Source organism: Phaenicophaeus curvirostris, chromosome 10 (assembly GCF_032191515.1).
Source record: "Phaenicophaeus curvirostris isolate KB17595 chromosome 10, BPBGC_Pcur_1.0, whole genome shotgun sequence".
Taxonomy (NCBI): Eukaryota; Metazoa; Chordata; class Aves; order Cuculiformes; family Cuculidae; genus Phaenicophaeus; species Phaenicophaeus curvirostris.
Window position 1 is genome coordinate 5954444 of NC_091401.1, and position 27472 is coordinate 5981915.

The following is a 27472-nucleotide window of genomic DNA, read 5'->3' on the forward strand; positions in this document are numbered from 1 at the left end:
AGTTACATGGAGCTGTCTCTGTCAGCATGGGCTTGAAAGATTTGCTGTCTGTCCCATAGGCAAGTGGGTTGATGTTTCTCAGAGCAGACTGTATACGACAGAGTTTTCTTTCCCAAGTCGTTTAGAGCTGAATTCAGAGTTTGTTGCCCCCTCCTCAGAAAATCCTCCAGAGGAACCCAGCAGATCAGAGGGAAGGGGAGGACTCCCTCACACTGGCAGGGAATTGCACCCAGCTTGCTTCCTTGCTCCAGTGCAAACTAGGGACTTCACGTGATCCTTGTGGTGCTGAAAACGGGTTCCGAAATCTCTGAGAAAAATGCTGAGAGACTCTCCCACAAACAACATTCAGCAGCTGCAAAGTAAGCAAAGCCTGGAGGACAGCACACGAGGCACCACGGCTCTAGCTGTGCTGCACTGGGAACAGCCGCGTGCAACAGCTGCACCAGCACGGGTCCCCGGGAAGCCTCTTTGCCTCCCCTCTATTCCTTTGGCTTTCACTGGTATATAAGAACAAGGCTATCTAATCCATGTGCTCAGGGAAGCCACAAACAAAATTCAAAGAGATTTCCTGTTGATTTTTTAAAAAATAAAGGCTCTTCTTCCTCTTGCCTCAGTAAGAGCAAAGATTGCCAAGGACACCAAGTAAATCTGTCACAGACAAATGCTCCACTTCTCTCTCAGATGGATATTTACAGTTTTCCAAAGTGCTGAACCTCTTACAGCCATTTAGCTTCTACTTTCATCTGTAGTATCCACAGTGCTTCTGAGATTTGTCTGCAGATATCCTAAATTAACAAGGATCAGAAACTAGGCTTCATCTGTAACCCTAAAGGTCAATTACATCATTTTGCTTCAACGTGCCAAATAGGCAAGAGGAAAACAAACATATGGAACTTCCCGAAGGAAGATAAATGAAAAGCCCTGTCCCCAAGGAAAGCAAAAGCCCCAAAGAAAAGCAAAAGCCCCAGACTAAGTAGGATAGCTTAAAATAGTTATTCGTATCTGTCTAGATAGTGGCAACACACACAGCAGCTGGGCGCTAGCAAGATACCCCAAGTTACGTGGGTTTTCTCTACATTTCCAACGGGTGGTAAAACAGTCTTTGCTATTTTGGGAGAATGCCATCATAAAGAAATTGCCTTCAAAATTAAATGCATTTTTGCACATTCTGACAGCCCTAGGACAGCCGCAACAGGCTTCTCCCCAGTCCAGCCAACAACACCCAAGTTATGCTGAGAGCACAGGTGCCAGGGCAGGAATTCCAGCCCAGGGACTGGGAAGAGCTTTACAGCCTGAGATTACTAAACACATCGAATTGGAAGCTCCATCTTAAAAGTCACTTCACTGGATAGCCACCAACTTAGGCACTGCATGTCCTATGCTTCACAGGTTCCCCCATCTGCTCCATCTGGTACCACTCTTGGGTTCATTACCCAAGGAGATGATGAGCACTGGATGCATAAAGGACCCTGGGCTCTGAGATGATGACAAGGGGGATGTCAAAAACTCAAGTGATGAGAAAAATATGGTCACCAACAGCTCTACACATGGGTTATGAGGCTGGAGGACAAAGCACATCCAAATGAGTAATAGTAGTCAGAGGGGACTGCACAGTGGGTAAGCTGAGTTTTCTTGCACCTGCGAAGGCAGAAAAAAAATCCAGCATCTCTTGGTAGCTTCCAAAAAAGTCTCTTTATGTAATCATCCCCATTCCCACCTATGTGCGACCAGTGGGGAGAAAGGGCTATGTGTAACCTCTCACAGCCCATAACTGGCACCCATTTCATTGCTCCAGACCCTGCACAGAGACTCAGATCATAATTGCCACAAACATTGCTCAGGCTCTTAGTTGAAGACATAAAATCACATTCCAGGTGAATGCTGACTATGGATTTAAATTACATATTTGCCAGCTGTGTCTTCTCAGAAGGTGAAATAATCGGATATAAAGAAGCACCACGAAAGCTTCTCCAGGGATCTCCCTTTCTAGCCAGCTTGCAACTCTCAAAGCAATCATCCCTCATTTCTAATTCATCTACTGCCTTGAGTAGCACTTCTCCCCCAAATCTGTACTCTCCCTTCTACCTAAAGCACTAATTTCCATTACCTCAAGAGGTATCGAATTCCAAACTTGCTACAGCTTCAGGTTTTCACACTCTGGTTACAGACACCTCATTAACCTCCCCACATCTGGTTCAGGCTACAAGGTGTTTGTTCTGTGACATGCCACAATCAGTCAACACGACTGTCTGATTACATACAGGCTCCAAAATGTCTCACGTATATATAAAAAAAGAGAAGAAATTAAGCAGATGGCCTGCGGAGCACTCAATTTGCAATATTCTTCCTGGAAAACTTCTGGTAACCCCTGTTCCAAAAATAATACCAGGAATAGCCCTCCGTGTGGGAAGGAAGCATTTTTTAAAAACCTTTGATCCCTGTGTTCCAGAGGAGGGAACTGACACATTAATTAGTACATATTGCTGAATGGGGGTTGCTATCTCACACCACAGAGCAAAACCAAAGCGGGTATTTAAATCTTAGTGGCCAGCTCCTGAGAGAAATTCACTGTGTTGGTTTTTTTTCCCCAGGATCTTTTTTCAATTAACAAAGTAGGTGCATCAGTTCAACTCTTCCATGATCCATACTGTTATCTCTCCCTTAAGTCACTGTTCATCTCCTACTAAAAATTCTTTCCAACAGTTCTCACTCAGAATTTTACGCAGGTTTGTATCTGTCCTTTTTTAATATGTACATATTATGTGACTCTTCAAAATCCAATGAATTTATTTAAGGCTACAAGCCTCATTTTGTAAGTGAAGGACTGAGACACCGTGGAGCACAGGCGTGTACTTGGTGAGAAATTTGGTGGTTTACATCCAAGGGATAAATTCAGATAGCTGACACTCCAGTGTGATCCTGGAGTGTCCCCAAACTCTCTATGCTAAATGTCACACTCACAAGTGCCCTCTTTCCATGTAGGTTTCATTACAAGGCAAAATTCACAGGAAAATTACCCTCCAGACTGGACCTTCTGCATGTGTCTTCCTCTCCATGTCTTGCCACCACTCTCAGAGGACACCCATTACTATCTGTCTCCTCCCCAAATCTTTACTTCATCAGTGTGAAGGGCCCTTGTCACCTAATACCTCTCCACGAGGAGGCTTCTCCATTTTGGAAACAGCATATTGAAATTATCACTGGCCCCTTGTCCCCATACTTCAGCATCAGCAAAGCCAAGTCCCCAGACACAGGAGCACGTTGCAAAGCTCACGTCCTCTTACAGAATTGCCTCTGTCTGTAGAGGCCACAAGCTGACAGCACTTGTTTGGATTCCTTGCTTGGATCAAATATTGCTTGAAATGCTGGATTTGCTCCACTTCTTCCACTTTCCCTCTGTAACATGAAGTAATACTTTTCCCCTCTATTAAAAAAAAAAATGAAATTGGGAGCATACAACCTTAATTTAAAGGTATTTATAATTTTTGGCCCTGCAGTCTCAGCATCACCCTGCCAAGCACTACTTGCTGGTTGGAAGACTGACAAAATGTGATCAGCCAAAACCAAATGAACTTGAACTCCACTATGAGAAGGAAAGGGGAAAGCAAGAGGACAGAAAGTCAAAAAGTTAAAATTCCATAATTTTTAAGTTGAACCTAATGCAACCAGAATAAAAAGGGTATATGCAAAGCTCTTTGAAACCAATACTACAAAGCAGTAGATGTATTAAGAGCAAACAACATCCAACAGCTATCAATTTTGTTCTTATGCAGCAGTGAAGGATGATGACCCTGCTGTGGAGTGACAGCACACTTACAGACTCATCTGCTATTATCTGTCAGCAGCTTCTGGCTAAGTGTGAAGCCAGGATGAGGGGAAGACAGGTCATCAGCTCTCTTTGGAGTCAGAGATAACAGAGCGAAGGGGGAAAGGTGGAGAACATATCTCCAGTACTCTAAAGAGAGCTCATATAAGAGCTTTAGCCAGAAGAAGCAGATACTATTCTGTGTGGCTTTATGAATAGACATGATTGTAATAGAGACACACGGATTGAGCTGCTTAGTGATGTTTACATCTGAGAAGGCACATGGGAAAGCAGAAAGTCAGCTACCCAGTTGGAACAGTTGGAATTTGGCATAGCAACCTGACCTATACTAAGTTTCTACCTACTTGAGTACTAATCAGAGGAGATTCTTCACCACTTTTCTTGTATCCTGCACTTCCAGTTTGTAAAATGAACTAATATACAAAGAATCTGAGATACCTCAGGGGAGGAGCATGATAAGACACCTCCTCTGTCTGGATCAGACAACTCATTCCCTAGTGGAAGGGAATCTGCTTGTAAGCGTGATCACAGGACACTCAAAACACTAAAGAATTCATTATCTTCGACACTATTTTTACCTTCATGGTACAACGTAGCTTGCTTGGACCCTGTGCTATCATCTTACTACGTTAACCAACTACTTGCAAGGCAGGAGGCTCCCCAAATGACATCTGCTTCCAGAGCAATACCATGCAGCTGTGCGCTGCTCTCTAGAGTCCTCCTTATGAGCTGAGACATATTTTTCAACGTGATTGACAAGCAGCATCTAGCATCTCCTGCATCTGCTGGCCCAGAAGAGCCCACGCAGCCACTGCACTGCACACCGTTAAGCAAGGGCTCAGCACCATGAACTCTCTTGCCCTGGGAACTGGAGAATCCCACTACAGCACTGAACAACAGGAAGTATTAAATCAGCATCTCCTCTGGAAAAATACCACAAGAAACCACCCACAGGACTCTTATGCTCTGGAGGTTTCTGCCCTGAATGCAACTTCCCCAGCAGATTAACCATCTCTAACAGGAAATGCTGCCTTTTTTCATGCTATTGACTCCAAAACATCTGCTCATCTACACGTACTGTCAGCAATCTCAAGTAGGTGTCACCCCCCCTCGGTCTGTGTCAGTGACAGTTCTCTCAGTAGGAAGAGCCCTTCCTAGAAGCTCCAGGAAAAAATACCACTTTAGCCCAGCATAATTTTAACACAGCCTTAGACTTAAAAAGACAGAGGATACACCTCCATGGCAAATAATCTGATTTCCGCAGAAATATAAGTGCTAGAATAACTTGAAGAATGCAAGTTGCTCTTGTAGACAATGTCTCTCACAATAGCATTAGTCTTATCAGTCCACCAAAGGACACAAAAAGCTAGAAATATAAGTTTTTACTTTGGGGAAAATGAACACAAACCAAGGAGAGTCCAGCAGAATGTGGAAAAAGGAAAAAAATATAAGAGGGAAAACTGCTCTGTGATGCCTGACCCAGGAAGGATGGCTGAAAGCAGGGGTTTTCTCAAGATAGAATTGAACAAAACCAAGAGGCGAGCTGAAAACAGCCTTCAAATGCATAAGCGGCTGATACATAAGAAGAAAGGTAATAACTAGTTCTCCCTATTTATTAGGGACTGCCCACTAGCTTAGTTTGTAATGTTCAAAAATGTTTAAGTAGCTATCAGGGAAAAATTCCCAACTTCAAGGGCAGGCAATCTCAAGCACATTTTCCTTTGGGAATTCAGGATTCTCCTTCTCAGGAGATTTTATAAGCACATAATCACAACAGGTAGTTGGATATAAGTTTTTTAAGTGCCTCCTATTCCAAAATTCCCCCCAAATCTATGACTTGGAAGAAGTAATTTCAATTTCTAAAAGGTCTTACTCACTTCTAGTTCAGGATTTCCCAGGACATATAATTTGCCCTAGTTCTTTATGAATCACTGCAATTGCTAACTGCCTTTAATATTAGAAATAATCATCCTATTTGTGCTCTGAACTTACCCAGCCCCAGCTCCTAGCAGATCCTGTTGCAGGTTTGTCAGGTGGATCACAGAGCCTGATTTTTTTTATTTTCCCACACCACCCTGTGACCCCTCCACCTCATCAACCTCCCCATCCTGCTCAAACACACATGCACATTATTAATATGTCACAGAACTCTATATGTCAGTCATCCACATGAAAGTACAATCTAAATAGCATCACCTACACAGGGACACTGCTCCCATATTTTTTTTTTTTTTTTTTTTCAAGAAATTTTTTACTTCTGAAGGAGTTGACTGAGTTACCAATAAACAAATAACCTACAATGAAGGGCAGCAGGAGGAAGGAAGAGGTAACAATTTCAGATCAAAGGCAAGATGGCAAGTCTTCACACAGAGCACCATTACACTTAGAAGGGGAAATGGATGCAAAAATTTTATGAACATTCAAAAGCAACCAGACACATTCTTAATGATAAAAGTTCAGTGGGGGCTCTCACAGGCACAGACATCAACCTCCAAACCAGGCTGCTTCGCAGCCACCAGTTCTGCAGGCTGGGTGGGCATTCAAGACAAATGTCACAACATTTTTGCTGTTCTGTCCTTCCTTGAGTTCCCAGTGCTGGCCACTCTTAGGGACCTTTATTCTAACTGGATACAGCTGCTTTTACTTCAGTTGCCTAAAAACAAAAAAACAAAAATAAACCTCCCCCTCCCACCATACCATTAATCATCTGTTTCCTAGTGCACACAATGTTACTAAGAGTAACAACAGCAATAAGAAAAAGCCTGGGACAAACAGGTTTTCTCACTAGAAAATCCAAATGTGGTTTCTGCACTGCCAGTCCATACTATGTTATTGCGAGGAGCTTCAAAAGAGTAGAATTTTAGGGAAGAGTTATGACACATCTGGTATGGGGCTAGGGTTTATCAGGAAGGGAACTTAATTGAAACAGAAAAATTCTAATTAAGATTGGAATCCCTAATAATCTTCCCAGCACCCAAACAGGAAATTCCAGGTGGGAACTGCTTCTCTTCTAGCTGTGCCTCCTATTGAAACCAGAAGTCAAAGGAGTCCTGCGTTGGCCAGGCAGTATGTCACCTCTGATTTTATGCTGCTCCTTGGCAACCTACTGAACCCAACGGTACAGACCCAGGAAAGAGGTAGATGAAAATAAGTTGCTTGACTGATGTCACTGTTATCTCGGAAAAAACCACAGGAACAGAAAATCAATCTGTAGCGCAAGATCAGTGCATCAGAAAGGCAGGCAGCTACTTGTGCTCCACAGCTATCATCTGTATCCTCCCCAGCTGGTATCTCAAGCTTCAGCCTGATTTACTGCTCTCCCCAAGAAAGCTCATAGAGCCTCGGATTGTTTCCTCATGCTGGGACATTTCAGCATCAGAAGCATCAATGAGTCGCTTGATGAAATCAGATTAGTATTTCACACCCTTTAAAATAAAAATAACCAAAGAAAACTGGGATTCATCCCAAAGCATACTAGACAATTTATATTAATCAGAGGATGATATACCTGTCTCATTTCTAATCTTTCACTTCCTCTTCTCCAGCAAGATAAATGGCAAAGAAAACAAGACAACAACCTCTATATCTTTATTCTGCGAGGATCCAGTTTCCATGAGACCAGTCTGCCTTGGCTGCGAGCTGGAAAATAAACCAGAGCTCTGCTCTTTCTCAAGAGTCAATGTGAAGAGGCTGTGTACAACCAAGAATGAAAAAGCCCATGACACTCTACATTTTCCAGGCTCCATTCCAGGCTGGTTGCATATAACTGAAGTTATGAAAGAACTATAGCAACTCTCTTCCCGGAAAAAATCTCTTTTGGGCAAATGTCACAATATAGATATCTTCCAGCATCTTCTCCACCTGTCCTGAATCAGCACCACAGTAACTTCCCAGCTCAACAAGGTTTCCCAGGTCCAGGTGCTGCAACAGCCAGCATCCCAGCCAGAAAGCATCCTAACTCTAAGGTTAATGCAGGAAGGGGATTGGCTCTGCAAGAGGCCAACAAGAGCATTTGCCTCTGGAATGTCAGTGTGAGATTCATGACAGCTGTCAGTGCTTGGGGCTTCTGAAAATTTACTTAGTTGCTCTCCTATGGGATGAGACACCAAACTGCAGGCTCCTGGTTTCAAAACGATGTGACCAAATGGTTCTTAGTGAGGATTTGGTCCATTCTACAGCTTTCCAGACAAACCCATTTTGACATTTCTACTCTATTTATTGTCACTCCTATTGACACAGTACCAGTACAGCAATCCCCATACCCCAGTGAGGGGCTAAGAGCTGGGAGCAGTTCCCAGATTCCATATATCACAGAGCTTCAGGTGATGAGTTCCTGAAGCCATAGGATCAATCACGCGGTCCTTCATGGAAAAGACACAGAATTCCAGGTCCTCCTCTGCTCTTTCCCTGAAAGATTAATGAAGTCCCTTAAATGCTATTTTTGGTTGAAACCACAATGACCAGATGGGAGGTCTGCAAGGACAGAAAAACCTGGAAAGTCTGAGATGAAACCTACATCATCTCTGGGCTGCATCTAGCTTGACTCAGCGAGCTGTAAGGGAGTAAGACCAGCATCTGTGGTAACCAAGAGCCCTCTCCTCTCCTTGCAAAAAATGTTCAGTTGCAGCACAGCCAATTTCTTAGCAAGCAGTGTATTCAGAGGTGAAATAAAAATACTTCCCTTATCTAGCAGATTACAGCAAGACTTTCTCAGTAAGGAACATGAAATGTTAGCTGTCTTGGGAAGCAGCTCTAGCACCACAGTTTTTATGGTAAAATGGGTTCATCGCCCTGTCTACTGCATATCTCACCTGAGACAGCCAGAGGGGAACCTGGTGGCAACGTCGGCATCCACGTGGCAAGCCTCCACCCTGAGAATATTAAGGGAAGACCAAAAGTTGTTTACAACCCACTTGTGGATTCAATTAGGTCTAACCAGAAGCACAGGGTGGAAACAAGAGGTTGTATTAATGAACAAGATAGCATCTGGTGTGTGGGAAGGAGATACAGAAGAAAAGCAACATGAATTGCAGGCAACAATTCACACCTGCTGCCCCACAACAAGTTTAGATCAAACATTCACAGCTTGCTAATGAGATAATTCTTGTGCACCTGCCAAAATACACAGTACAGCCCAATCCCCATGGTGCAGTGAAGGCTTCCTCCTTCTGAAATTATCTCAATGAAAAGGTGTAGAGCAAAACCACCCACCTGCACCTGAGTTTGAAGAGCTGTACCTACATGACTGAAATTAATTTAAAAATTAAGAAAGAGGGATGGACTTCAGGTCATTAGAGAGACACATACTGACTGGAGCAGGGCACAAAGCAGGTCTGCTGGTCCATTTGCTATTGGTAACCTTCTGTCATATATTGCCTTCCACCCCGCCACCCCCCACAGAAGGCAATTTACTGGGGCCTTTTATTCTTCTAGACAGAATAATTAACAAGTCATGGTATGAACTGTGGCAAAACACACAATCAAACTGCTATCCTCTTCATATCTTTTCATTTTATTGGGCTGGTGGGTGTGTGATGCCCAGCAGATTCTGCCCACAGTTACAAACTGGGAATAGAGAAATCTTTTATTCCTTTCACTTTGTTGAACTTGTACACTCTGAGTAAATTATCTACAACATCACTACAAACAATTCAGGCTCTTTAAGGTTAAAGTCCATCAACTCCAGAAGTTTGTACGCCTGTTACTGGCTCTGAGCATCCCACCTGCAAGCACAGAGTAGAACTGCACGCTGTCTCTGTGCAGATTACACACAAAAAAATCACCAGCTAGAGAAAAAGAAAGCCATAACCACCATGAAAGAACAAAGCTGTTAAACGAGCTTTGTGTGCTTCTTTGCTCAGCTAAGGTAAGCTGCTTGCCTTTGACCCCTCAAAGCACAGACAGAAGTAACAGCTTTTCTTTCTCAGGACCCAGAATTCTTCTCATCTTCTTACCAGACTTCAGCAACTTTGTATTGGATATGAGCAAATAACATCAGTCATTTCAGTCTGATTGCTACCTTGGTGCTTAAGGAACAAATACGGTGATTAGTAAACCTCTGAAGGAGAAAACAGAGGCTTTAATAAGCATAAAACACCAGCTAAGCATTGTGAACTTTTCCTGAATTCCCTACAAATGACGATCAGCTGCCTGGCACCGATTCCCCCAGCAGCAATGACTGCTGCATTCGGAGCAGTTTTGGATGCTTCTGAAAATAGGCGTGACCTTGTGCCAAAGAAAATAATCTCTTAATTTTATAGTTGTCTGAATAAAGTAAAAACTTGAAAATGAGAGTGTCTGGGGAGACACGTGTAATGAATTGCCTCGTGTCTGAAAAGGTCTGTTCCTTTGCCTCTCTCCAAGAATCAGCAAGCTAAACTTGACTGGTTTTAAACTGAGGGTTCAGGGTGTTCAAATAAAAAATCTTTTCACTTGATGTTCAGTTTCCATTGATTTCAGTTGCTAGGGGTCAGGCAACTAAAATAAAAAAAAAAAAGCAGGAGGGGGGCAAGTTAAAAAATAAAATCTTTCCCAATACTAAAGAGTCCTAGAAGTATCCCACAGCAAGATAAAGTCCTCAGCAGCTCCATGTACTGGCTAGTGGCAGAGGTTTGCCTAAAATTTTTAAGAGGAGATTTTAGGCTTTCAACATAGCAGCAGCATCCACTGTCCCTGTCTCCCGGCGTGAAAATGGCCAGGGCAAAAAGCTGGGGGGAAAAAAAGTATTTTTTACTCGTGCATAACTCTTTGACTCTACATTACCAGTGGCAGGAAGAGTCAGTTTGGAATCAACCTTGATGGGGCTTGGTGGTGAAACTCCTCATGCCGAGGAGCACATGTGCCATTTTGAGGAGGGCTGAAGCCCCTCTGCCAAGAAACCTGCACTCAGGAGAATGAGTGATAGGACTAGTGACTGCCCATGTCACGATGCCCTGTGGCAAATCACTGAAGCAACACACAAGCCTCTGGAGCAACTTCTAAAGAGAAAGTGGAGACAGCTCCCACTAAAGTACAACATAAAGCTGTGGAGTTATTTAAAGCATGGAAAATACCAAGAATGGCCTATGAAATGGCAGCTGTTTCAGACAGGTCTTTTATAAGCTACTCTAAAGAAAGCACTGAATATCCTACTTATGTTGAAAATTATACAGGTCATTTCCATATATAGTGCGCAGTTGCACAGAGGTAGGTAGGGAACAAGACACATTCATACTCCGTCTTTAGCATGACTACCACCCAGATCCATATGTGATCTTGGCCTTCCACCCTGTATTTAAAGTAGAAAAAGCTGTGCCTTGAATTAAGAAAAAAAAAAAAAAAAGAATCCAGACCTTTGTGGAGAAGGTTTTAGTGAAAAGGCTGGCTGCTTTTCTGTGGTTACTGAGGTAATGAAACTTCAACAGGGGCTTACACAATGTCAGAGTGGAAGAAATTCTAAGCATCTATTAGAAAGGTTTTAAGTTACTCAAAAGCCTTACTGATAGGATTTCAAAGCCAGCTACTCTATTCGGACACTAATGTGCAAGCGAACACGTCTTTCAAAACCACATGCGGCCAGGTTATTTATACTCCCAGTCTTGTTTCCTACCATTCATAAGTAGGAGTGTGAAGCAGCAGGGCAAACCAAATAAATTACTTCATTCCTCTGGGGATATGAGCAAATGTGAACAAAGAAGCAAACATTAACAAATTCAGGATGCCATATTTTTGCCAAGTTCTTCCAGTGAGGAACTCCAAAGGATTCAAGGAATATAACTGCTATCTTCTTTGCTCTGCACTCATGAGTGCACATGTATGTGTATGCACAAGCAAGCTCTGAGATCTCCCAAATCCACAAGACTCCACGCACAGGTCTGTGGAAGACATTACAGAGCAGTTTAATATACTAACATTTGTGTAACTGGATACAAAGACATCTGTCTCCGGTAAAGCAGAGTTTGGGGCACGGCATCACATGCCAGGTAAGCGTATCCCTTTTGCTAAAGCAAAGGCCAAAAGCTTCTGGAAATCCTCACTTTGTAGCAGAAAGGGCGTTTATGAACAGGCTAAGATTCTCCCAATTGCTAACCTGGGAGCCTTCAAAAGACTGATCAGCTCCAGCGTGAATTTTCTTCTGTAACAGTACATGTAACTGTAGTTCAGAAAAGAAATGTGCCTATGCTTGCTGCTCAAGACCAATGCCCTATGAAAGAAAGGTTATGGTATTAATATGAAAAAACATGGACTTCAAAACCATGATGCAGATAAGATATCTGACAAGTTAAAAGTCACAAAGGACAGCCATTTGCTTTGTGCAAAGTCGAGACTGTGCAAGACAGTGCCATCAGCTCCCTCTTTCCCAGTCACAGCAGAGCCCGCCTGGCTGCTTTGGTCCCAGCACAAACTCTTGTTCCAGTTTCCTATACAAAGAAGCTCAAATCCAATTTTTTTACAAGCTCCCCCTTTCAAACCATCACAACTCATCCTCCTCAAAATGGGTCAGAATCCTTGTGACCTCCTCCTCCAGTTTGGTGGAGTCTTCTAAGATCATTTTGTGCTGTGACTCAGTTTCCCCTAATATTCCTCTACTGCTTCTATTCCCTGCCCTACTTTTCACACTCACATTTCCTTTTTGACTATGCCATGGGAGGAAGACAAACTGAAACATGCTCCAGAGCTGAGATTACAGTTCACTCCATGGATTTGAAATTAAGCAGAATATCAGCTTTCTGAACACCTCTCAATGGTTGTTGAAATAATTATTTTTCCAGCAGTAATCTTTTTTTTTTCTTTTAAGGCAAAGCAATATTAATAAAAAGAAAGTCTCACTGCAAAGGGGGAGTCATTCTCAGCAACTCTCCTCAAGCAGCACAGCTGCAGAAAAGGACAAGCTGTCAGCCCTGCTCAGCCCCATGGCTGGTTGGGCTACAGCAGAGGAAGATGGGTCTGACTCTCCTTGCACCAGCTCACATTGATTGTAGGGGTGTTGCCAATGAGGTTCAGCAGAAATAAGTACATAGGTGTGCAGAGCAGATTCCCAGGGGAATTTGGGGTGTGATGACAATATGATGACAATATGAGACTTATGGCATGGTGCAGTAATGTGACAGAGTGACAGGACATTGAGGACACCCACTTCACCCTTCATCCTCAGCCAGGTGCATCCTAGTCTGAAATGAAAGCTGTTGCCCCTGGACAAGCCAGCTGGCTTTCCAGATTCAGTCCAGGATTCAACCAGAACATGTCTGTAACTCAGAAACCACTCAAAAAACCCAAACCAAACCAAACAAAACAACAACAAAAAAAAAACCCCAAAAACCAAACCTCCACACCTTGAGTGACATTTCCTACAACGATCCTATCAGGCTTTAAAGGCCTCAAACAAGGAGAACCATTGCTCTGCAGCCTCGTAAAAATTTAGGGTTCCTACTCATCCGAGATGCACCGCTTCCCCCAGATCCCAGGGTTGTCATCAAGTTTTGAGGGCCCTTAAGCAGCAGCAGCTCAGGTAAGGACATCTGGATTAAAATATACTGGAAGTCCCAAAGTCAAAAAGATCTCTGCAAAAGTAACAAAGATCACCTGGCCACAAATGGAATCCTGTATGGAATCCTGTGCCACGGAAACACAAGATACTGTAGTGCTACCTGTGAAGGAGCTTTACTGACGGGTCATGTCTGAAGGTGACCTGTCCTGGACCCACATGGCTGTCATGTATGTCTTTTTCATATGCAGGACAGCTGTGACTGTTCATACTGCTGTACGACTGGTTTCCACTGAGAGGACAGTTAGTTCATGCTCTGTCGATAAGCCAGGCAGCACTATTGACTCTGAGCAAACCACTTCAATAATCACTGGGTTTTTCTCTTTCAGTACAGGAAACATCTTAATTACTCTGCTACTGTTTACGTGTGCTATTTCCATCAGAGCTCACTCACAGTGCACAGACATCATGCAGCACATACGACACTCTCCAAGCATGTGATGTCAGTTATGTCTTACAATACTGAGTGCCTGGTGTATAATTACTGCACCTCAAACTCATTCCACAGAAGGGCAAATCAAGGCTTGGAGTGCTGGATGCTTTTCTGCCCCTGACAAAATACGAGCTGGAACGGACCAAACCCAGCCATTTCTGTCCTGCCTCTCAAACTGTTGCCAGTGACCAGAGCAGCACTTGTCTGGGTCACACACTCCCAAACAAAACACAGTCGGGACTATCAGGTGGTTGCTGTGTGTAAGCTTGAGGTCTGCCGGATCACACTGGAGCACTGTGCCGAATGACAACCCAACATGCTGGATTCCAAACATACAGTTCAACACACCACACAGTTTAGTAAGTCATCAGCCTGAGCAATCCAACCTGATTTAAGTTCACAGCAAGAATAGGTACCAACTCAGCTAACTCTCTTACTCTCTGCATAAGGATGTCACACTCCCTTCCATTTATACAAACCTGCAGCTCGGTGTTTTCAAATTATAGGACAGATACACCTATGTCATTGCACAGTATATACCTGCAAGCGTTATTGCTAATACCGCTAGATTTCAAAGCCAGACACGTGTGAGGACGGTCTTCTAAATCCATAATCAACCTACTGCAGAGTCTGGCAGTCAGAGCCGTTGTCCTCAGGAGGGACCAAGAACAAAGTGTGCAACTGGGGAGGCTCCAAACCCTGCTATTTTCAGCAGCATTCGGTACATATCACTGCCTGAAATTCCTCGGCACTGACATCCTTCTGCTGTCATTGGTCACTAGTGGGACAAAGTTTCCGCTTGCATTGAGTGGCGTCCTGGCTCTGAAACAAGAGATAACCGAGCACTGCTTTATGGTTTCTAGTCCTACATGCAGATGAGTTTCCCATGTTCAAGACTGCTACAGCACCAAGTGTATATAAGAGCAAAGCCTTCTCACATATAAAAGGGAATGTACAGCACAGCCTAAATCTGCTGCAGTTTTGCAACAGAAGAATCTACAAGGATAATCTCCAAAAGGCCTGACAGTGTTCCTGGCACATGGGAAAAATTACAAAGAGAGAAGCAGCTTCTCCCTTCTTGTCTTTCTCCAAAATCTACCTTTCCTACCCCAGGCCTCAAAAGCAAACAGAGCAAAATTAAGTATGTTTGAGACCTCAGCTGTCTTTTTCTCTTCTCGCTTGATAATAGAGGATAATCTCCAAAGTTGTTGTTAAATAGATTAAATAAGATGGACTGTGAAAGGGTTCATATAATGAACTATTGACCCAGCTGAACCACAGCACCTCGAAGCACCAACAGCTACATCAGCACGCTGCTTCACTTGGCACAGTAATGCTGATCACTTCCCAAAGATGCTTCCTTCTGGGCTTGGGTACATTCTTATTCCCATGAAATAATCCCTGATGCACAGGGCCAAGCACTGCTGGCTCTTACACCTGAGCAGTCCTTCCCATCTCAAGTGTGCAGCACAGGTAAACACCAGTAGGTTTTCCTATTCAACACCCCAGCTCCATGGTTGACTGAACGCACATCAGAAAAGCCTGTGATGCACACCCAGAGCATGCAAGAGGACAACTGTCAACCCTATTTAGCAAGACTTTCCTATTCAGCACAGGCTGGCTGTGACACCAAAGCAACCCTAAAGAGCAGGACAGAAGATCACTAAGGAGGCGTGGGAGACCCTTCCGAGCACAGCTCCAGCATCTGACTCCACTGATAATTCCACTTGGGCACTGAACTGTAACATCCACAGCGTAAAATAACAGCAAAGGAACAAGAATGTAAACAATAAGCCTGAAGTATGCAAACCTTTCCTATCCAATCCTTCTCAAAAGCATCATGAAGGACAGTACAGTTTCTGCGCAGTGTTTTCCAAGATAACTGGGAGCACTGATTATGAGCAGATCAGGGACAGCTTTAAGTGCTGTAACTTTCAAAGAAAAACAAACAGCCTTCCATCATCCACCTCCAGAGATCAACATATCTCACAACTCTTGTTTAAAATCCTGCAAAAACTTACCCCAGGATCAGCAGTGCCCACATGTGAGACAACTTCTGTCTGATCTCAGTCTCTGTGACACAGAGACCAGCAGTCCTGGCAGGTAGGATGTTTTACAACACACCCGAACATGGGACATGGATGAGGTGAATCCTCTGAAAAGAAGATTTTTTAAACTAATTCTAGCTTCCTTAAAATACAATGAGGTTAAATAGAGTCCTTAAAAAAAAAAAAAAAAAAAAAAGGCAATCCCTTATCAACTATTTACACATCTACGAGAGCCCTTTTTCATCCCTAGAAAGACTCCTAAGAAATAAATTAAATCTTTCATTCAATTAAGCATCTCAGGAATACTAGTGCATAAAAAAAAAAAAATCACTTATTGCACAGCGCTATAAGTAAGAGAAACGGGGATAAGACACAATGCTTTTTCCTCCCCACTGGTAAGGTATTTTGCTCAATCACAGATCCTTTGAATGAGGCTGGCAGCCCTGGATGGGGAAGTGTTTTCAAGCAGCAGCGCAGTGCAATGTACTGCAAGTCAGTGCTCTTCCTTTCAGATTATTTCAATGAAACTTCACAGTTTTTTATCTGTTTCCAAAGAGACAGAGTAACTCAGGACACAGATGGCCCAAAACATATATAAGCCTTAGAACAGGCAGTGCCTTGGCAAAAACCACTTTAAAAACAGACCTTCTAAGCAAGGGAACCAACAGACTCTGTTTCAGTCCCTGGGCAGCCACAGCAACACCTTCAGCAAATATTTTGAAGGGTATTTTCCAATTCCTTTCTCTCTATACCACACTAATCTTTTCTGGCAAGGAATATGGCTGGATCCATCTTCAAAAGAAGTTGCACCCACAACCCTGGGCTATGAACTTCAGTACATCTCCCCATCACACCCTGGGGAGTCCAGTCCTGACTTCAAAGAGCTGTGGGTTTAGGCAGTGCCCTACCTGCAATACTCTAATGCAGGATTTGCCTACTCTTCGGTTTTTTGGTTTTGCAGCAAAGCTGCAGACAGAAGGCCCTCTGGATTCAAGTGCTCCTGCCTCTAATCTTGATAAGACACAGCATGGTCTCAGGCTCCTCTTTCTGCAGGGACATGCGAGATCAAGGCCACCACTGCAGCTGGTTTGGAAAAAACGTGGTGGAAGGAGCATGTTGGTGTCTAACAACCAGGTTTGTGATTTTTCTGATTTTTTTCGTTTGTTATAAATTCCATTGCAAAATTCCTATATACTGAGAAGGAGAGGAGCATGTGCGAAGTCCAGAGTGGCTTCGCACTGAAGAGGAGCAGAAGACCTGGCAAAGTGTCTCCACACAAAGAAAAGAGCGATACTGCTTGGCAAGGCAGCAAGCAAAGGTTTGACTCTGCCAGGGCAGAAACCCACCAGCCTCATGCAGGTCAGCAAGCAGCCATGTCAGCATCATTTGCCATTTATTGCAGGCACAGCTATTCTTAATAGCCGTGTTGTGTCACCCCTTCTTATACTAGCTCTATGTTGCAGTACCCACACTCACAACACTACAAATAGCTTCGACATGCACGTGCCAGAGTGACTGCACACTATGCAATATTGCCCTGAACAAATCCAGTGAAGGCAGAGCCCCTCGCACTGCTCCCTGGATCCAACAATATCCCCAAAGCATGTTTCTGATCTCCTACCAAACTGTAACTCCCATTCCCTAAGAATGCATTTTGCTATAGTGGAAGTAAACTTTTTTTTAAAGGCACAAATATGAGTCCTGCTTTGTAGCTAAATCCCAGTTTTTGAGCACTGAATGCATCTCCCATAGAGGCACCTGTCATTCAGCATGATCAGGGAAACCAGTCACTGCACAAATCTGATCCAAGTGCTTTGACACAAAACTGCTGGGACAGAGGCATGTTTGTGGTGGGACAGACACAGCCCATTTCTGACAACGTCACTTCATGTTCTGTTCCTTCCTGTGTTTTCTGCCACCTACCAGATGTTCCCCCCACCCTTATTAAAATCTTCAGTGCTACAAAGACAGAAATCTCTCCGGCCCATGGCCACCCCACATTTAAAATTCCCCGGTTGCTCTGTGCCTCTAGTGCCAATAATGTTCTCCGAAGCAGCCTATCTGCAAATTCTGCCTGACCCAAGAACCAGCATCAGGGCCCTGAGTGGAGGGTGATGGCAACGGCCACCAGATCAGTAGCCAGCCTGTCACCTCCCTGCTGCAAGAGGCACAGCAGCGTGGTCAGCGTGCTGTCCTGCAGCCTATCTGCTTCCCATCTCAGCATGAATACAGACTCAGCCTTTCATCCAACCCTGAAAGAACGTGTTTTTCTCCTCTTTTTTTTTTAAAGTGAACAAGTTACAAGCAAGTATTTGGCCTTCACAACCTATGGGCTGCAGCCAAACTCTGCCATATGTTCCAGCTAGTACATGCGGGCTTTGCTTCCCATCCAAGAAAGGAAAAAAGGACATTTATGAGCTGGGATTCAGCAGGAGCATGTGGGAAGGAAGGGGTTGGGAGGCGAAGCTATTTTTGTTGCTATAATTATTTGGTGGCCAAATCCCTGACCTGTGACGTCAGATCTGGAGGGTCTGTTTAACTGACCAGTTGTCATGGGAAGAGGGAGAACTGGTTGGGAGGCACAGACTGGCAAGGAACAGCTCTCAGCTGCCTGAACCCACACACAGGCAGACCCCCTGCCTTCATTAGTCATCACCAGCTCACGGCCAAGAAATAAAAATGTCAATATGTTATTGTCAATATATTGGCTGGAAACAAAAGCATCCAGGGAAATTGGCGCCCTCCTTCCTGCCATCGGTTACTGTTAAAAAAAACACAAGCCAAATCCTGATCTCAGTTTCCCCAGTGTAAAGGCAAGAGAAACTCCATCGTGCTCAGCTGGGTCACCGCGGGTTCACACTGATGTATCCAAACTCAGTCCAGCCTCAGTCCAGGCTACACACACGGAAACGTGCCATGTACAGAGTGCAGGACTCCCTACTCCTCAGGAACAAACCCAATCACAATGACTAATTCATACCACCTCCAAAGGAAAAAAATAAGATAAATAACCCCTGAATCCCATGCTCCAGATGTCAAGAACTGCCTCGAGCCCAGAGTCCTGCTAGCAAGAATCCTGCAATGCTCAGGAGGTTGGCAGCAAATGGCTCAGTCACTGACACGATGGTTTCTCATTACTGCCCACGCCATCCACGATGAAATCATCAGTTGTACAAGGAAATGGTAATAATCCTTGTTGTAACCTCAGGCACAGCTAGTGAGTACTGGGCATAAGTTTGCTTAGTAGGGCTAAATTTCATTGCTCATTCACATGCAGTTCATTATCAGCTGCCATTAGTTATTCCTGTGGCCAAAGACAACAAAAGGACTCAGCAGAAGCCAGAACAGAGCTCACTAGGACGTATGGATGAGATTTAACAGCCAGTACAAAAAGCCATTTAACAAATCCCAGCGCAGTGCAGCACATGATGGGACAGCTCAGCAGGAAGGTTCTGCCAAGAAGCAGCCGGCAAAGGAACCCATCGTGAGACAAGTGAAGAGCAAGGTGCAAAAAGCCCTAGGAAGCTAGGGAGAGAAAAGAACAGGGAAGGGTCAGGTTCCTAGGTTACAGCACAGCAGCAGCAGTTTGTTCTCCAAAGCCAATGGGTTCTCCTATACTACTGGCACCCAGTTTTGCCCAAGTTGGCATGTTAACCCAGCTTATGAACTATGATGCCTTTAGATCAAGACACCGAAAGATTCAGTGACACCACATAAGTCACACCACTGTCTTCTCCACCATCCAAGCAATGGCATCAGGAATTGCCAAGAAATATTGAGGAATTCAGGCTCGCATTTTTTACACCACAAAACTGAGAAATGTTGCTGGCTGGGACCTGCTGCCAGTATATTTTGGAGTCCAGGCATGACTGCACAGCTAGGAGGTGAGAAATTGGAACCTGGCAAGACAAAAAACGTAGCCCTGGCCAGCAAATGGCTGATTATTAGCCTGTATGAAATGAGCTTAGCGTGTCTAAGACCAGTTTGTGATGATTGGTTGTGTCCTGATTTGTAGAAATGCTGAGAAGGGCTGTGCAGTTGAACTGATGTGGAAATCTGCAAACACCATAATTTTGCTTTTGGATTTGTTTTATTAAAAACAAACAAAAAAACCAAACCTGAAACAGCAACAAAAAAAAAAAAGACAGTAGAAAGTCACTACAACCACACAGACTAACTCTTAGTACAGCACTAGCCTGGAGTCAGGTCCAAAGAGCCAAGATCGAGAGTCTCCTGTGAAGATGGCATGGGAGTCTAGTGTAATTCTTGGTATACTGGTTTCAACTGCTAGCTCACCTCCACCACAAAACCACATGCCTAGTCTGCATTTGCTAGTGTCAGTATTGAACCGCTGGGTCACCTCCTTCCCTCTTTGATAATACTTCCAATCCAAAATGAAACATTTCAGAAACATTTAATCTCAAGCAGTCCACAAGAATGGAGGCAGTGCCCTGGGTTTAGGGCAGGATACTTAGTCCTGCCATAGTCCGAGGACAATAACCCAACCATCAAGACTCAGAGTTTTCCACTCCATAAACCAAGTTTATTTTTGCCTACATAATTTTAACTTTCTGAGCACTAACATATAACCTCTGGTGAGGACTAAGAATGCTCTATCAAAAAATCTAAATAAAGAGACTTTCCAAAAGATTAGTTCTGGGATCTATTTATTTATGTAGTATCTGAGTAATACAAATTCTCAAGATTAAAGCTAAATAAACACCACTAATAGTAGTAGTCCAAATAATAATGATAATCTGACAGTTCTACTACAGGTCTTTGTCTGGGATGTGTCATATAAATCCTATGAAAACAAGAACAACTGACTAGGCAGACCTTACAGGACAGGTGATAGCTGTGGTGAGAAATAGCCTCAGTAGCCTGCTCCTGCACAGACTTTTAAGTAGCTGGGTTTTGAATCTTATTCTGTGTCACTATCCCTGAGACATCATAAATGAAATCATCACTTTTCCACCAAAGGCTGTGGTTCACCCCAGGACAAGAACCTACTACCTGCTTAAGCCCGTGCAGCATCACGGCGTAAATGAAAATGGAACAAAACATTCATGGAAAAGATCAGTCCTTGAGTAAAACAAGCCAAATTCCCAAAGCAACTACATTGGTGTGAATCCAGAGTTACTTTGCAATCCCTAGGTAGGTAATCCAGATGTCTATCAAGGAGACAAAAGACTCTGGCCCAGTGCAACAGCAATGGGCAGCAGCAAGGAGTTACTCGAGGTGGAAAGAATTCAGTGATGTCTTAACAACCATCCCAAGCTTGCTGCAGGCACTCAGAGACAGACACTCAAGCATAGCTAGTGCTAAGTCTCACACAAGCACTGGCAGAAGACAGAATGATCAGTCTGGAATGGCCCAGTTTTACATACGCAAGTCTCTTCCCTCGCGTTTTGATTCACACAGACCCGGATTTTTTAAAGAAATAACTGGAGTAGGGAAATAATCTGTATTGAAAGATTTTCGAAGCTTGGGCTCCCACCATTTCTTGTTTTTTCTCCCATGGTCTTCTATCAAGTCATTATTGTCTCTGTGCTGTATTGCAGAAATCTTGGTGGCAGGGGTGGGCAGAAGAGCACTGGGCGACCCAAGGACACGGACACGCTCCCCACGGTGCCCCCAGCTCTGCCCCGTAAGCTGCAGCGAGGAAGACCCAGCAGAGAAGACGACAGTGCAAAGCCAAAGTTCTCCCCAAACAAGATCACTAGTGAGACTAAGCTATTGTTTAAAGTTTGTGTGACCAGGAAAAGACTTCTTTTAAAAAAAGAAACAGCTTTAAAGAACAAATAAACAGCCTCTCCTACAACAGTGAAAACCTAAACATTGTTTTATGCTTGCAACACGTGAAATCATGATAACAGAACACAAGTGCATCTAAGACATAGCAAAGGGGAACTCAAGAGGACAGAATAAGCCAGATATAGTCACTCCTGCACTTTTTGCTCCACCAACAATCTGACATTTCTAAGAGAAGAGCTATGCCCTATGTGCCAGAGACTTGTTTTATTTATTGTTTTAAACACCGGCACAGACTAAAAGGCTTTTCATCATCTAGATTCAAGGCTGGTGGTTAGAGACTAGATATGTACAGCTCCATGCTTCACCGATGTGCAACGGGGCACGCAGGCAAGCGTGAAGATGAGAACGTTGCAAGTCAACATTTACAAAACGGGAGCAAGTGCTCAGTAACAGCCCATCAATATACAGAGAAAATGAAAATGGGCTGTAGTGATCATCCCAGCAACCAGGCCAGCGGATGCTATGTCTGGGAACAAGATGAGATGAGGGAAAGAGACCTGAAAGGAAAGGTTATTAGGGTAGAAGAAAAAGAATATCTGGTTTTGTAATTGATAGAGTGATCAACTTTTCCAAGTTACTTTGTTATTTTTGGACAAAGCTGACTTGCAGGAGTCAGCACAGGGACAGGAAGCGATGCTCTGTCTCAGAGCTCAGGGGAGCTCTGTCCACAGCAAACTCCAACACAGCTACTGAGTCAGCAGGTCCCAGCCAGCAAAAGCTCTCATGGTGTCCATTGTCTCCTCCTCCACTCCCTCTCAGAGCTAGAAAACCTTCCAAAAGGATGAGGGTTATAAATACCATGGCCTGCAGGCTAGGTTTTAACAGAAACAAGATGACTAAGGCAGCAAAGCAAGGAGGATGTGATTAATAAAATATTTAAGAGGGCAAAGAGATCACCCCCTCACCAACCTGCCAAGTCTTGAGGGTATTTCACTGACAAAGTCTTAACAGCCAGCACACAGCAGAGAGCCACCAGCATAAGGCAAACTGCCCTTGACATCAGAAACCCACCAAAGGATATTTTCTCTGTGGGCTGAAGAGCCCATTATATGCACTACAAGAGTTAAATACCACATTCACATCACCTTCTCTGTTTCCACAACTTCTCAAAACTCATCCTGCTCTAACTGCCTCAGCTAGCTGCACCCAATATATTTCTAAATTACCTGAAAACATCAGCTGTCCTAGGAAAACAAGGAGTCTTCCTACTTACAACACACACTTGCAAGCTGCAAAGAAGCCTTGCAAGCACATTTGGACTTGCCCTGCTTGTTCCAGGCAATTTGTCTACAGTCTCCATAGAGACTGCAATCAACTCCATAGGCCTGATGGAGAGCTCAAAGCCCACAGAAGCCTTCAGCTGAATCCACAAGGCCCCCCAGTCCTGCAGTGCACCACAATCTCCCCTCGCATCACACTAGTCACCAAAAAGACTCCTGTTGCATCTGTGAAATAGAACACTGGTTGATCAGAAGACCACTGTTTCTATTTCAGAGATATACAGAGACTAAAATAAAATAAAACTACAAAATTATTTAGGGAACTGATAGGATGACGTGGATTTAGAGACTGATGGGACATGTTCTCACACAGGGATACCACCAGCATTTAACCTAATCACATCATCATCTCCCTGTGCCCCCACAGTGCTCTGTGCAGGAGTATCTCAAACACCTGCTTAGAAGCAGAAGCAGGGGGAACGCAGCCCAGGGCAACTGCTGCTATGGTCCAGTATGCAGCAAAGAGACTCACAAACTTCCAAAACTAACATCAGTTTCCCACCTGCAGAGACTAATTCACATCATCGTGGCTGGCCAAGCTTTGCTGACACTTGCTCTGGACCAGAGGGAGACCCCCAACTCGCCCCTAGGTGGGATGGGGTGGCTCCTCTATCCCCAAAGCGGCAGAGGCACACATGGTCCAGCCCAACATTTGGTCTGCGCGTCTGTCAGTAGGAATAAAAGCCTCTGCTTTTCATACCCCACAGGAGTGTTGCAAGGATTAGCTCATGTTTATTCAGCACCATTTTTCAAAGCACTGCGCAAGAGCCAAACCCTTCAATTTTTTTTGATCTGTTCCTTGCTTTGTCACTCCTTCCCAAAGGGACACATTTCTCCCCTCCTGAGAAACAAACAAGCACAAGGTCAGCAGGAGTGGGAGGTGGGAAGCACATTCCAGGCTGCTTCTCCTCTCTTAAACCATAAATGCCATCAACCTCTAGAGTCTGACCAGTCCAGCAAGCACCCTGGGTGAGTCCCCAGCATTCAGGCCCCCCCTACACAGTCCAGGGAGGAGTCAGACAGGATACACAGCAGGATGTTTAACCTCATTTTTTTCCTTTTTGGTTTCAAGGAGCGAAACAGAGGGGTCAAACAGCCACCCCTGGAGTTGTGCAGCTTGCCTTCGCACCCACATCAAGGTAGGGGGACCCTGCACAAGCCCTGCTTTTCAGCTCCCCCTTCTCAGGCAAAATGCCAAGCAGATGCCACAGCTGAGATCTCCTAGGAGAGTGCGAGTTTCGATGCACCCCAGCCCTCAGGGAACACGCCAAAGCCGTGGCACTCAGCCTTGGCACACAGGGAACAGCCGTGGAGTGAGAATGCGAGACAAACCACCATGGGATCCTCTGTGGGACAAAGCTGATCAAAGTGCTGCTTACAAAATCCAAGAGCATCAAAAAGGGTTCTGGAAAAACACATTAAAACCAAAAAGCTTTATTCAAAGAGTACTTTCCCTTGGCCACAGTGCCCAAAAACCCAGGCATCCATACAGACAGCTAGAACATCCACTATTCTGTCAGAAAGCAGGAAAATCAAAGCGTGAGCATGAATATAAAATCTCCAGACATTGCAAAAGCAGATTAAGATGAATCACATACAACAAGAAAAGGCTGTTCTCACCACATTGCTTTGCTAAGTTTACAATGTATTTTTAAATGGAAAACAAAAAACCTCACACCCAGGAGAAACAGAAATGGGAGAACAGACCATAATACTAACTTAGCCAGATTTTTGTATATCAGTTTTACTGAAATGTGAGACAAAACCCCCATTACCCTAATCCCAAGGAAAGTTTTTTCAATTAACTTGATGCAAGTAAATCTTTGTGACTCTGGGAAAGGTTTTGAATTCAGGTGAATAAATCAATTTTTTAGCATGGCAAATTCAATGTCACTTCCCACAGACAGTGACATTACACAGAGCATCTTTCAGGGTAAGGACTGCAGGAAAATTCTGCCAGCTTCACTGGGATCACATGCGAGCCAAATTAAAGTCCCTCAGGATTTCTTTCAGGAACTCTGTGCAGCACATGGACACTAGAGTTCAAGCCAATGTAGTTCTAGTCCTTGACTTGTAAAAAAGTCATTAAAGCAATGACTTAAGAAGTACAGAAAAAGCAACATAGCTATGATTTTCCAAAAGGTTTTAAAATTGCAGTAGCTCATGATTTGCCTCTTTGTTCTGCTAGTGTATAGGTGCTGCACCACAGGCTCTGGCACTGCCAAGGATAGATGTTTGCCTCTCCAAATGCAAACAGGTATCAGCGGAATCGCCCTCTCTGTGCTCTGCTGTGCAGGTCTTCACCTATGAAGTCGCCTATAGCAACTAAAAGGTTATGAATGTACTCAAATAAAGCAAAAACCTAGAGGAAAATGTTCAAAAAGTGTTTTAAGCATTCAACTTGGCATGAAATAAAATTCCCACAGTTTCCATCCTTATTTGTCATGATCAGGAAGACTTACTGCAGGTACCTGGCTTAACAGAGCACAAGCCTTGAAGTAAACCAAAAATACCCTCAGCTATCCTGATGTGGATTTCTTTTTTTTGATTTTCTTTTTTTCCTTTGGTAAGGAAGTTCAAAGGATAACAACATTTTCCTCAAGTAACAGCTACAGGGCAGAAGTTACCCGGATAAGAGGACAATACTCAAGATGCCAGTGGCTGCTAAAATACTGACTGCACAGTATCACCATAGTATTTCATGTAACACCATCAGATCCCATTAGCAGAGGTTATATGCCCCAGGCGCACACACACTCCCTACTCTTGGAATAGGGCATCAGCTCAGTCTGCCTTAAAGGGAAGCATCCCTGGCAGAGGAGTTACTGGGGGACAGAACATTTGGGGGCCTTACTCCACAAACTCTCTGCTGAAGTCAGAGCGTTTACAGAATCACACTGTCACAGAATGATTTGAGTTGGAAGGGACCTTAAAGGCCCACAGGCAGGGACACATCCCACTAGATCAGGCTGCTCAAGGCTCCGTCCTACCTGGCTTTGAATGCTTTCAGGTATTCTCGAACACTGAAGGACAATCAAAAACCTGCCTCCTCCAAAATAAGACAGTAAAAAAAAAAACAAACAAGGAAAAGCACTGAAAGGGTCACTGTAGAGATCTCATTGCTCTTTACAACTACCTGAAAGGAGGTTGTGGAGAGGAGGGAGCTGGGCTCTTCTCCCAAGTGACAGGGGACAGGACGAGAGGGAATGGCCTCAAACTCCGCCAGGGGAGGTTCAGGCTTGACATCAGGAAAAGATTTTTCATGGAAAGGGTCATTGGGCACTGGCAGAGGCTGCCCAGGGAGGGGGTTGAGTCACCTTCCCTGGAGGGGTTTAAGGCACGGGTGGACGAGGTGCTAAGGGACATGGTTTAGTGTTTGATAGGAATGGTTGGACTCGATGATCCAGTGGGTCTCTTCCAACCTGGTTATTCTGTGATTCTATGAATCAGCCGTGACGGCACCCAGCGAGAGCGGCGGGGGGACCACACCTGGGATGGATGGATGGATGGGTGGATGGGGAGGATGGACGGGGAGGATGGACGGGGAGGGCCGGGCGGAGCCTACCTGGATGTACGCGCGCTGCAGGTAGCTGTAGGGCACCCTGCGCTGGAAGTCTGCGCGCACCTCCTCGGCGGCGCGGTGGCGGGAGGCGGCTCCGAGGCGCGGTTCCTCGCAGCGCCGCAGGCAGCCGGCTCTCCGCAGCACCGAGCCGAAGAACGCCAGGTCCCCTCCGGCGCCCGTCCCCGGCGCCTCCAGCCGCACCCGCCCGCGGCAGCGCCGGCGGCACCGCAACCGCGCGGCGCGCAGCTCCCGCCGGCTGCGCAGCGCCCGCTCCAGGCAGCGCGCCGCGCCCGCGAAGTCCCCGCCGGAGAACGCCTCCACGCCGCTGGCGTACAGCGAGTCGAACGGCTCCAGCGGGCCCGCCGCCCCCGCGCACGCCCCGCACGCCGCCGGCGGCACCAGCAGCAGCAGCAGCAGCAGCAGCAGCAGCAGAGCCCCCCGGCGCCCGCTCCCGGGGGCCATCCCGCTCCCTGCCGCGGGGATGGAGGCGCGGAGCGCGGGGCAGCGGGAGCCGCGCACCGGAGACCGGGGGTCCGCGTAGAGGGAGCCGGGCTATGGATCTCGGTGGGGTCCGCGCAGAGGGAGCCGGGCTATGGATCTCGGTGGGGTCCGTGCAGAGGGAGCCGGGCTATGGATCTCGGTGGGGTCCGTGCCCCGGGAGCCGGGCAGCGCACCTCGGTCAACGGGCTCCGTGCGATGGGTCCGGCCCCGCTGCCGCCCTCCCCGCCGCCGGCATCTCTTAAAGGGCCCGGGGCCGCCGCCCCGCCCCCGCGCCCCCGCAGCCAGAGGATGGCGAGGGAGGGAGGAGGGGGGGGGACGGGGACGCTCGGAGCATCCCCGCTCCGCGGCTGCGGGGAGTTTTTAAACGGCGTGGTGAAATTTAAATTCTCCCGAGGTGGTTTAAAAGGCGGCAGCAGCCTTTCCTCCCTCTTTTCCGTGCCCCGCATCTCCTCCTGCTCGCCCACGTCGCGGGGGATCCTTATGTG

The 27472-nt window shown here is 45.4% G+C and overlaps 1 protein-coding gene across 6 annotated transcripts in view; it reads right to left on the reverse strand.

Annotated features, from left to right (window-relative positions):
- The window catches only part of P3H2 (prolyl 3-hydroxylase 2), a 71604-nt gene extending 44641 nt beyond the window's left edge, over positions 1-26963 (reverse strand). For 5 of the 6 annotated variants that reach the window (XR_011338150.1, XR_011338151.1, XR_011338152.1 and 2 more), the window contains exon 1: positions 26490-26963. Coding sequence is in view for 3 of the 6 variants with exons in the window: in XM_069865414.1 (XP_069721515.1) it covers positions 26490-26948 (459 nt within the window). In the remaining 3 variants the exon portion in view is untranslated. Of the gene's footprint in view, positions 1-6315; positions 7033-26489 lie in introns of those variants that run through there. The other variant, XM_069865416.1, reaches the window with a different exon arrangement.
- Positions 26964-27472: the final 509 nt, after the last annotated feature.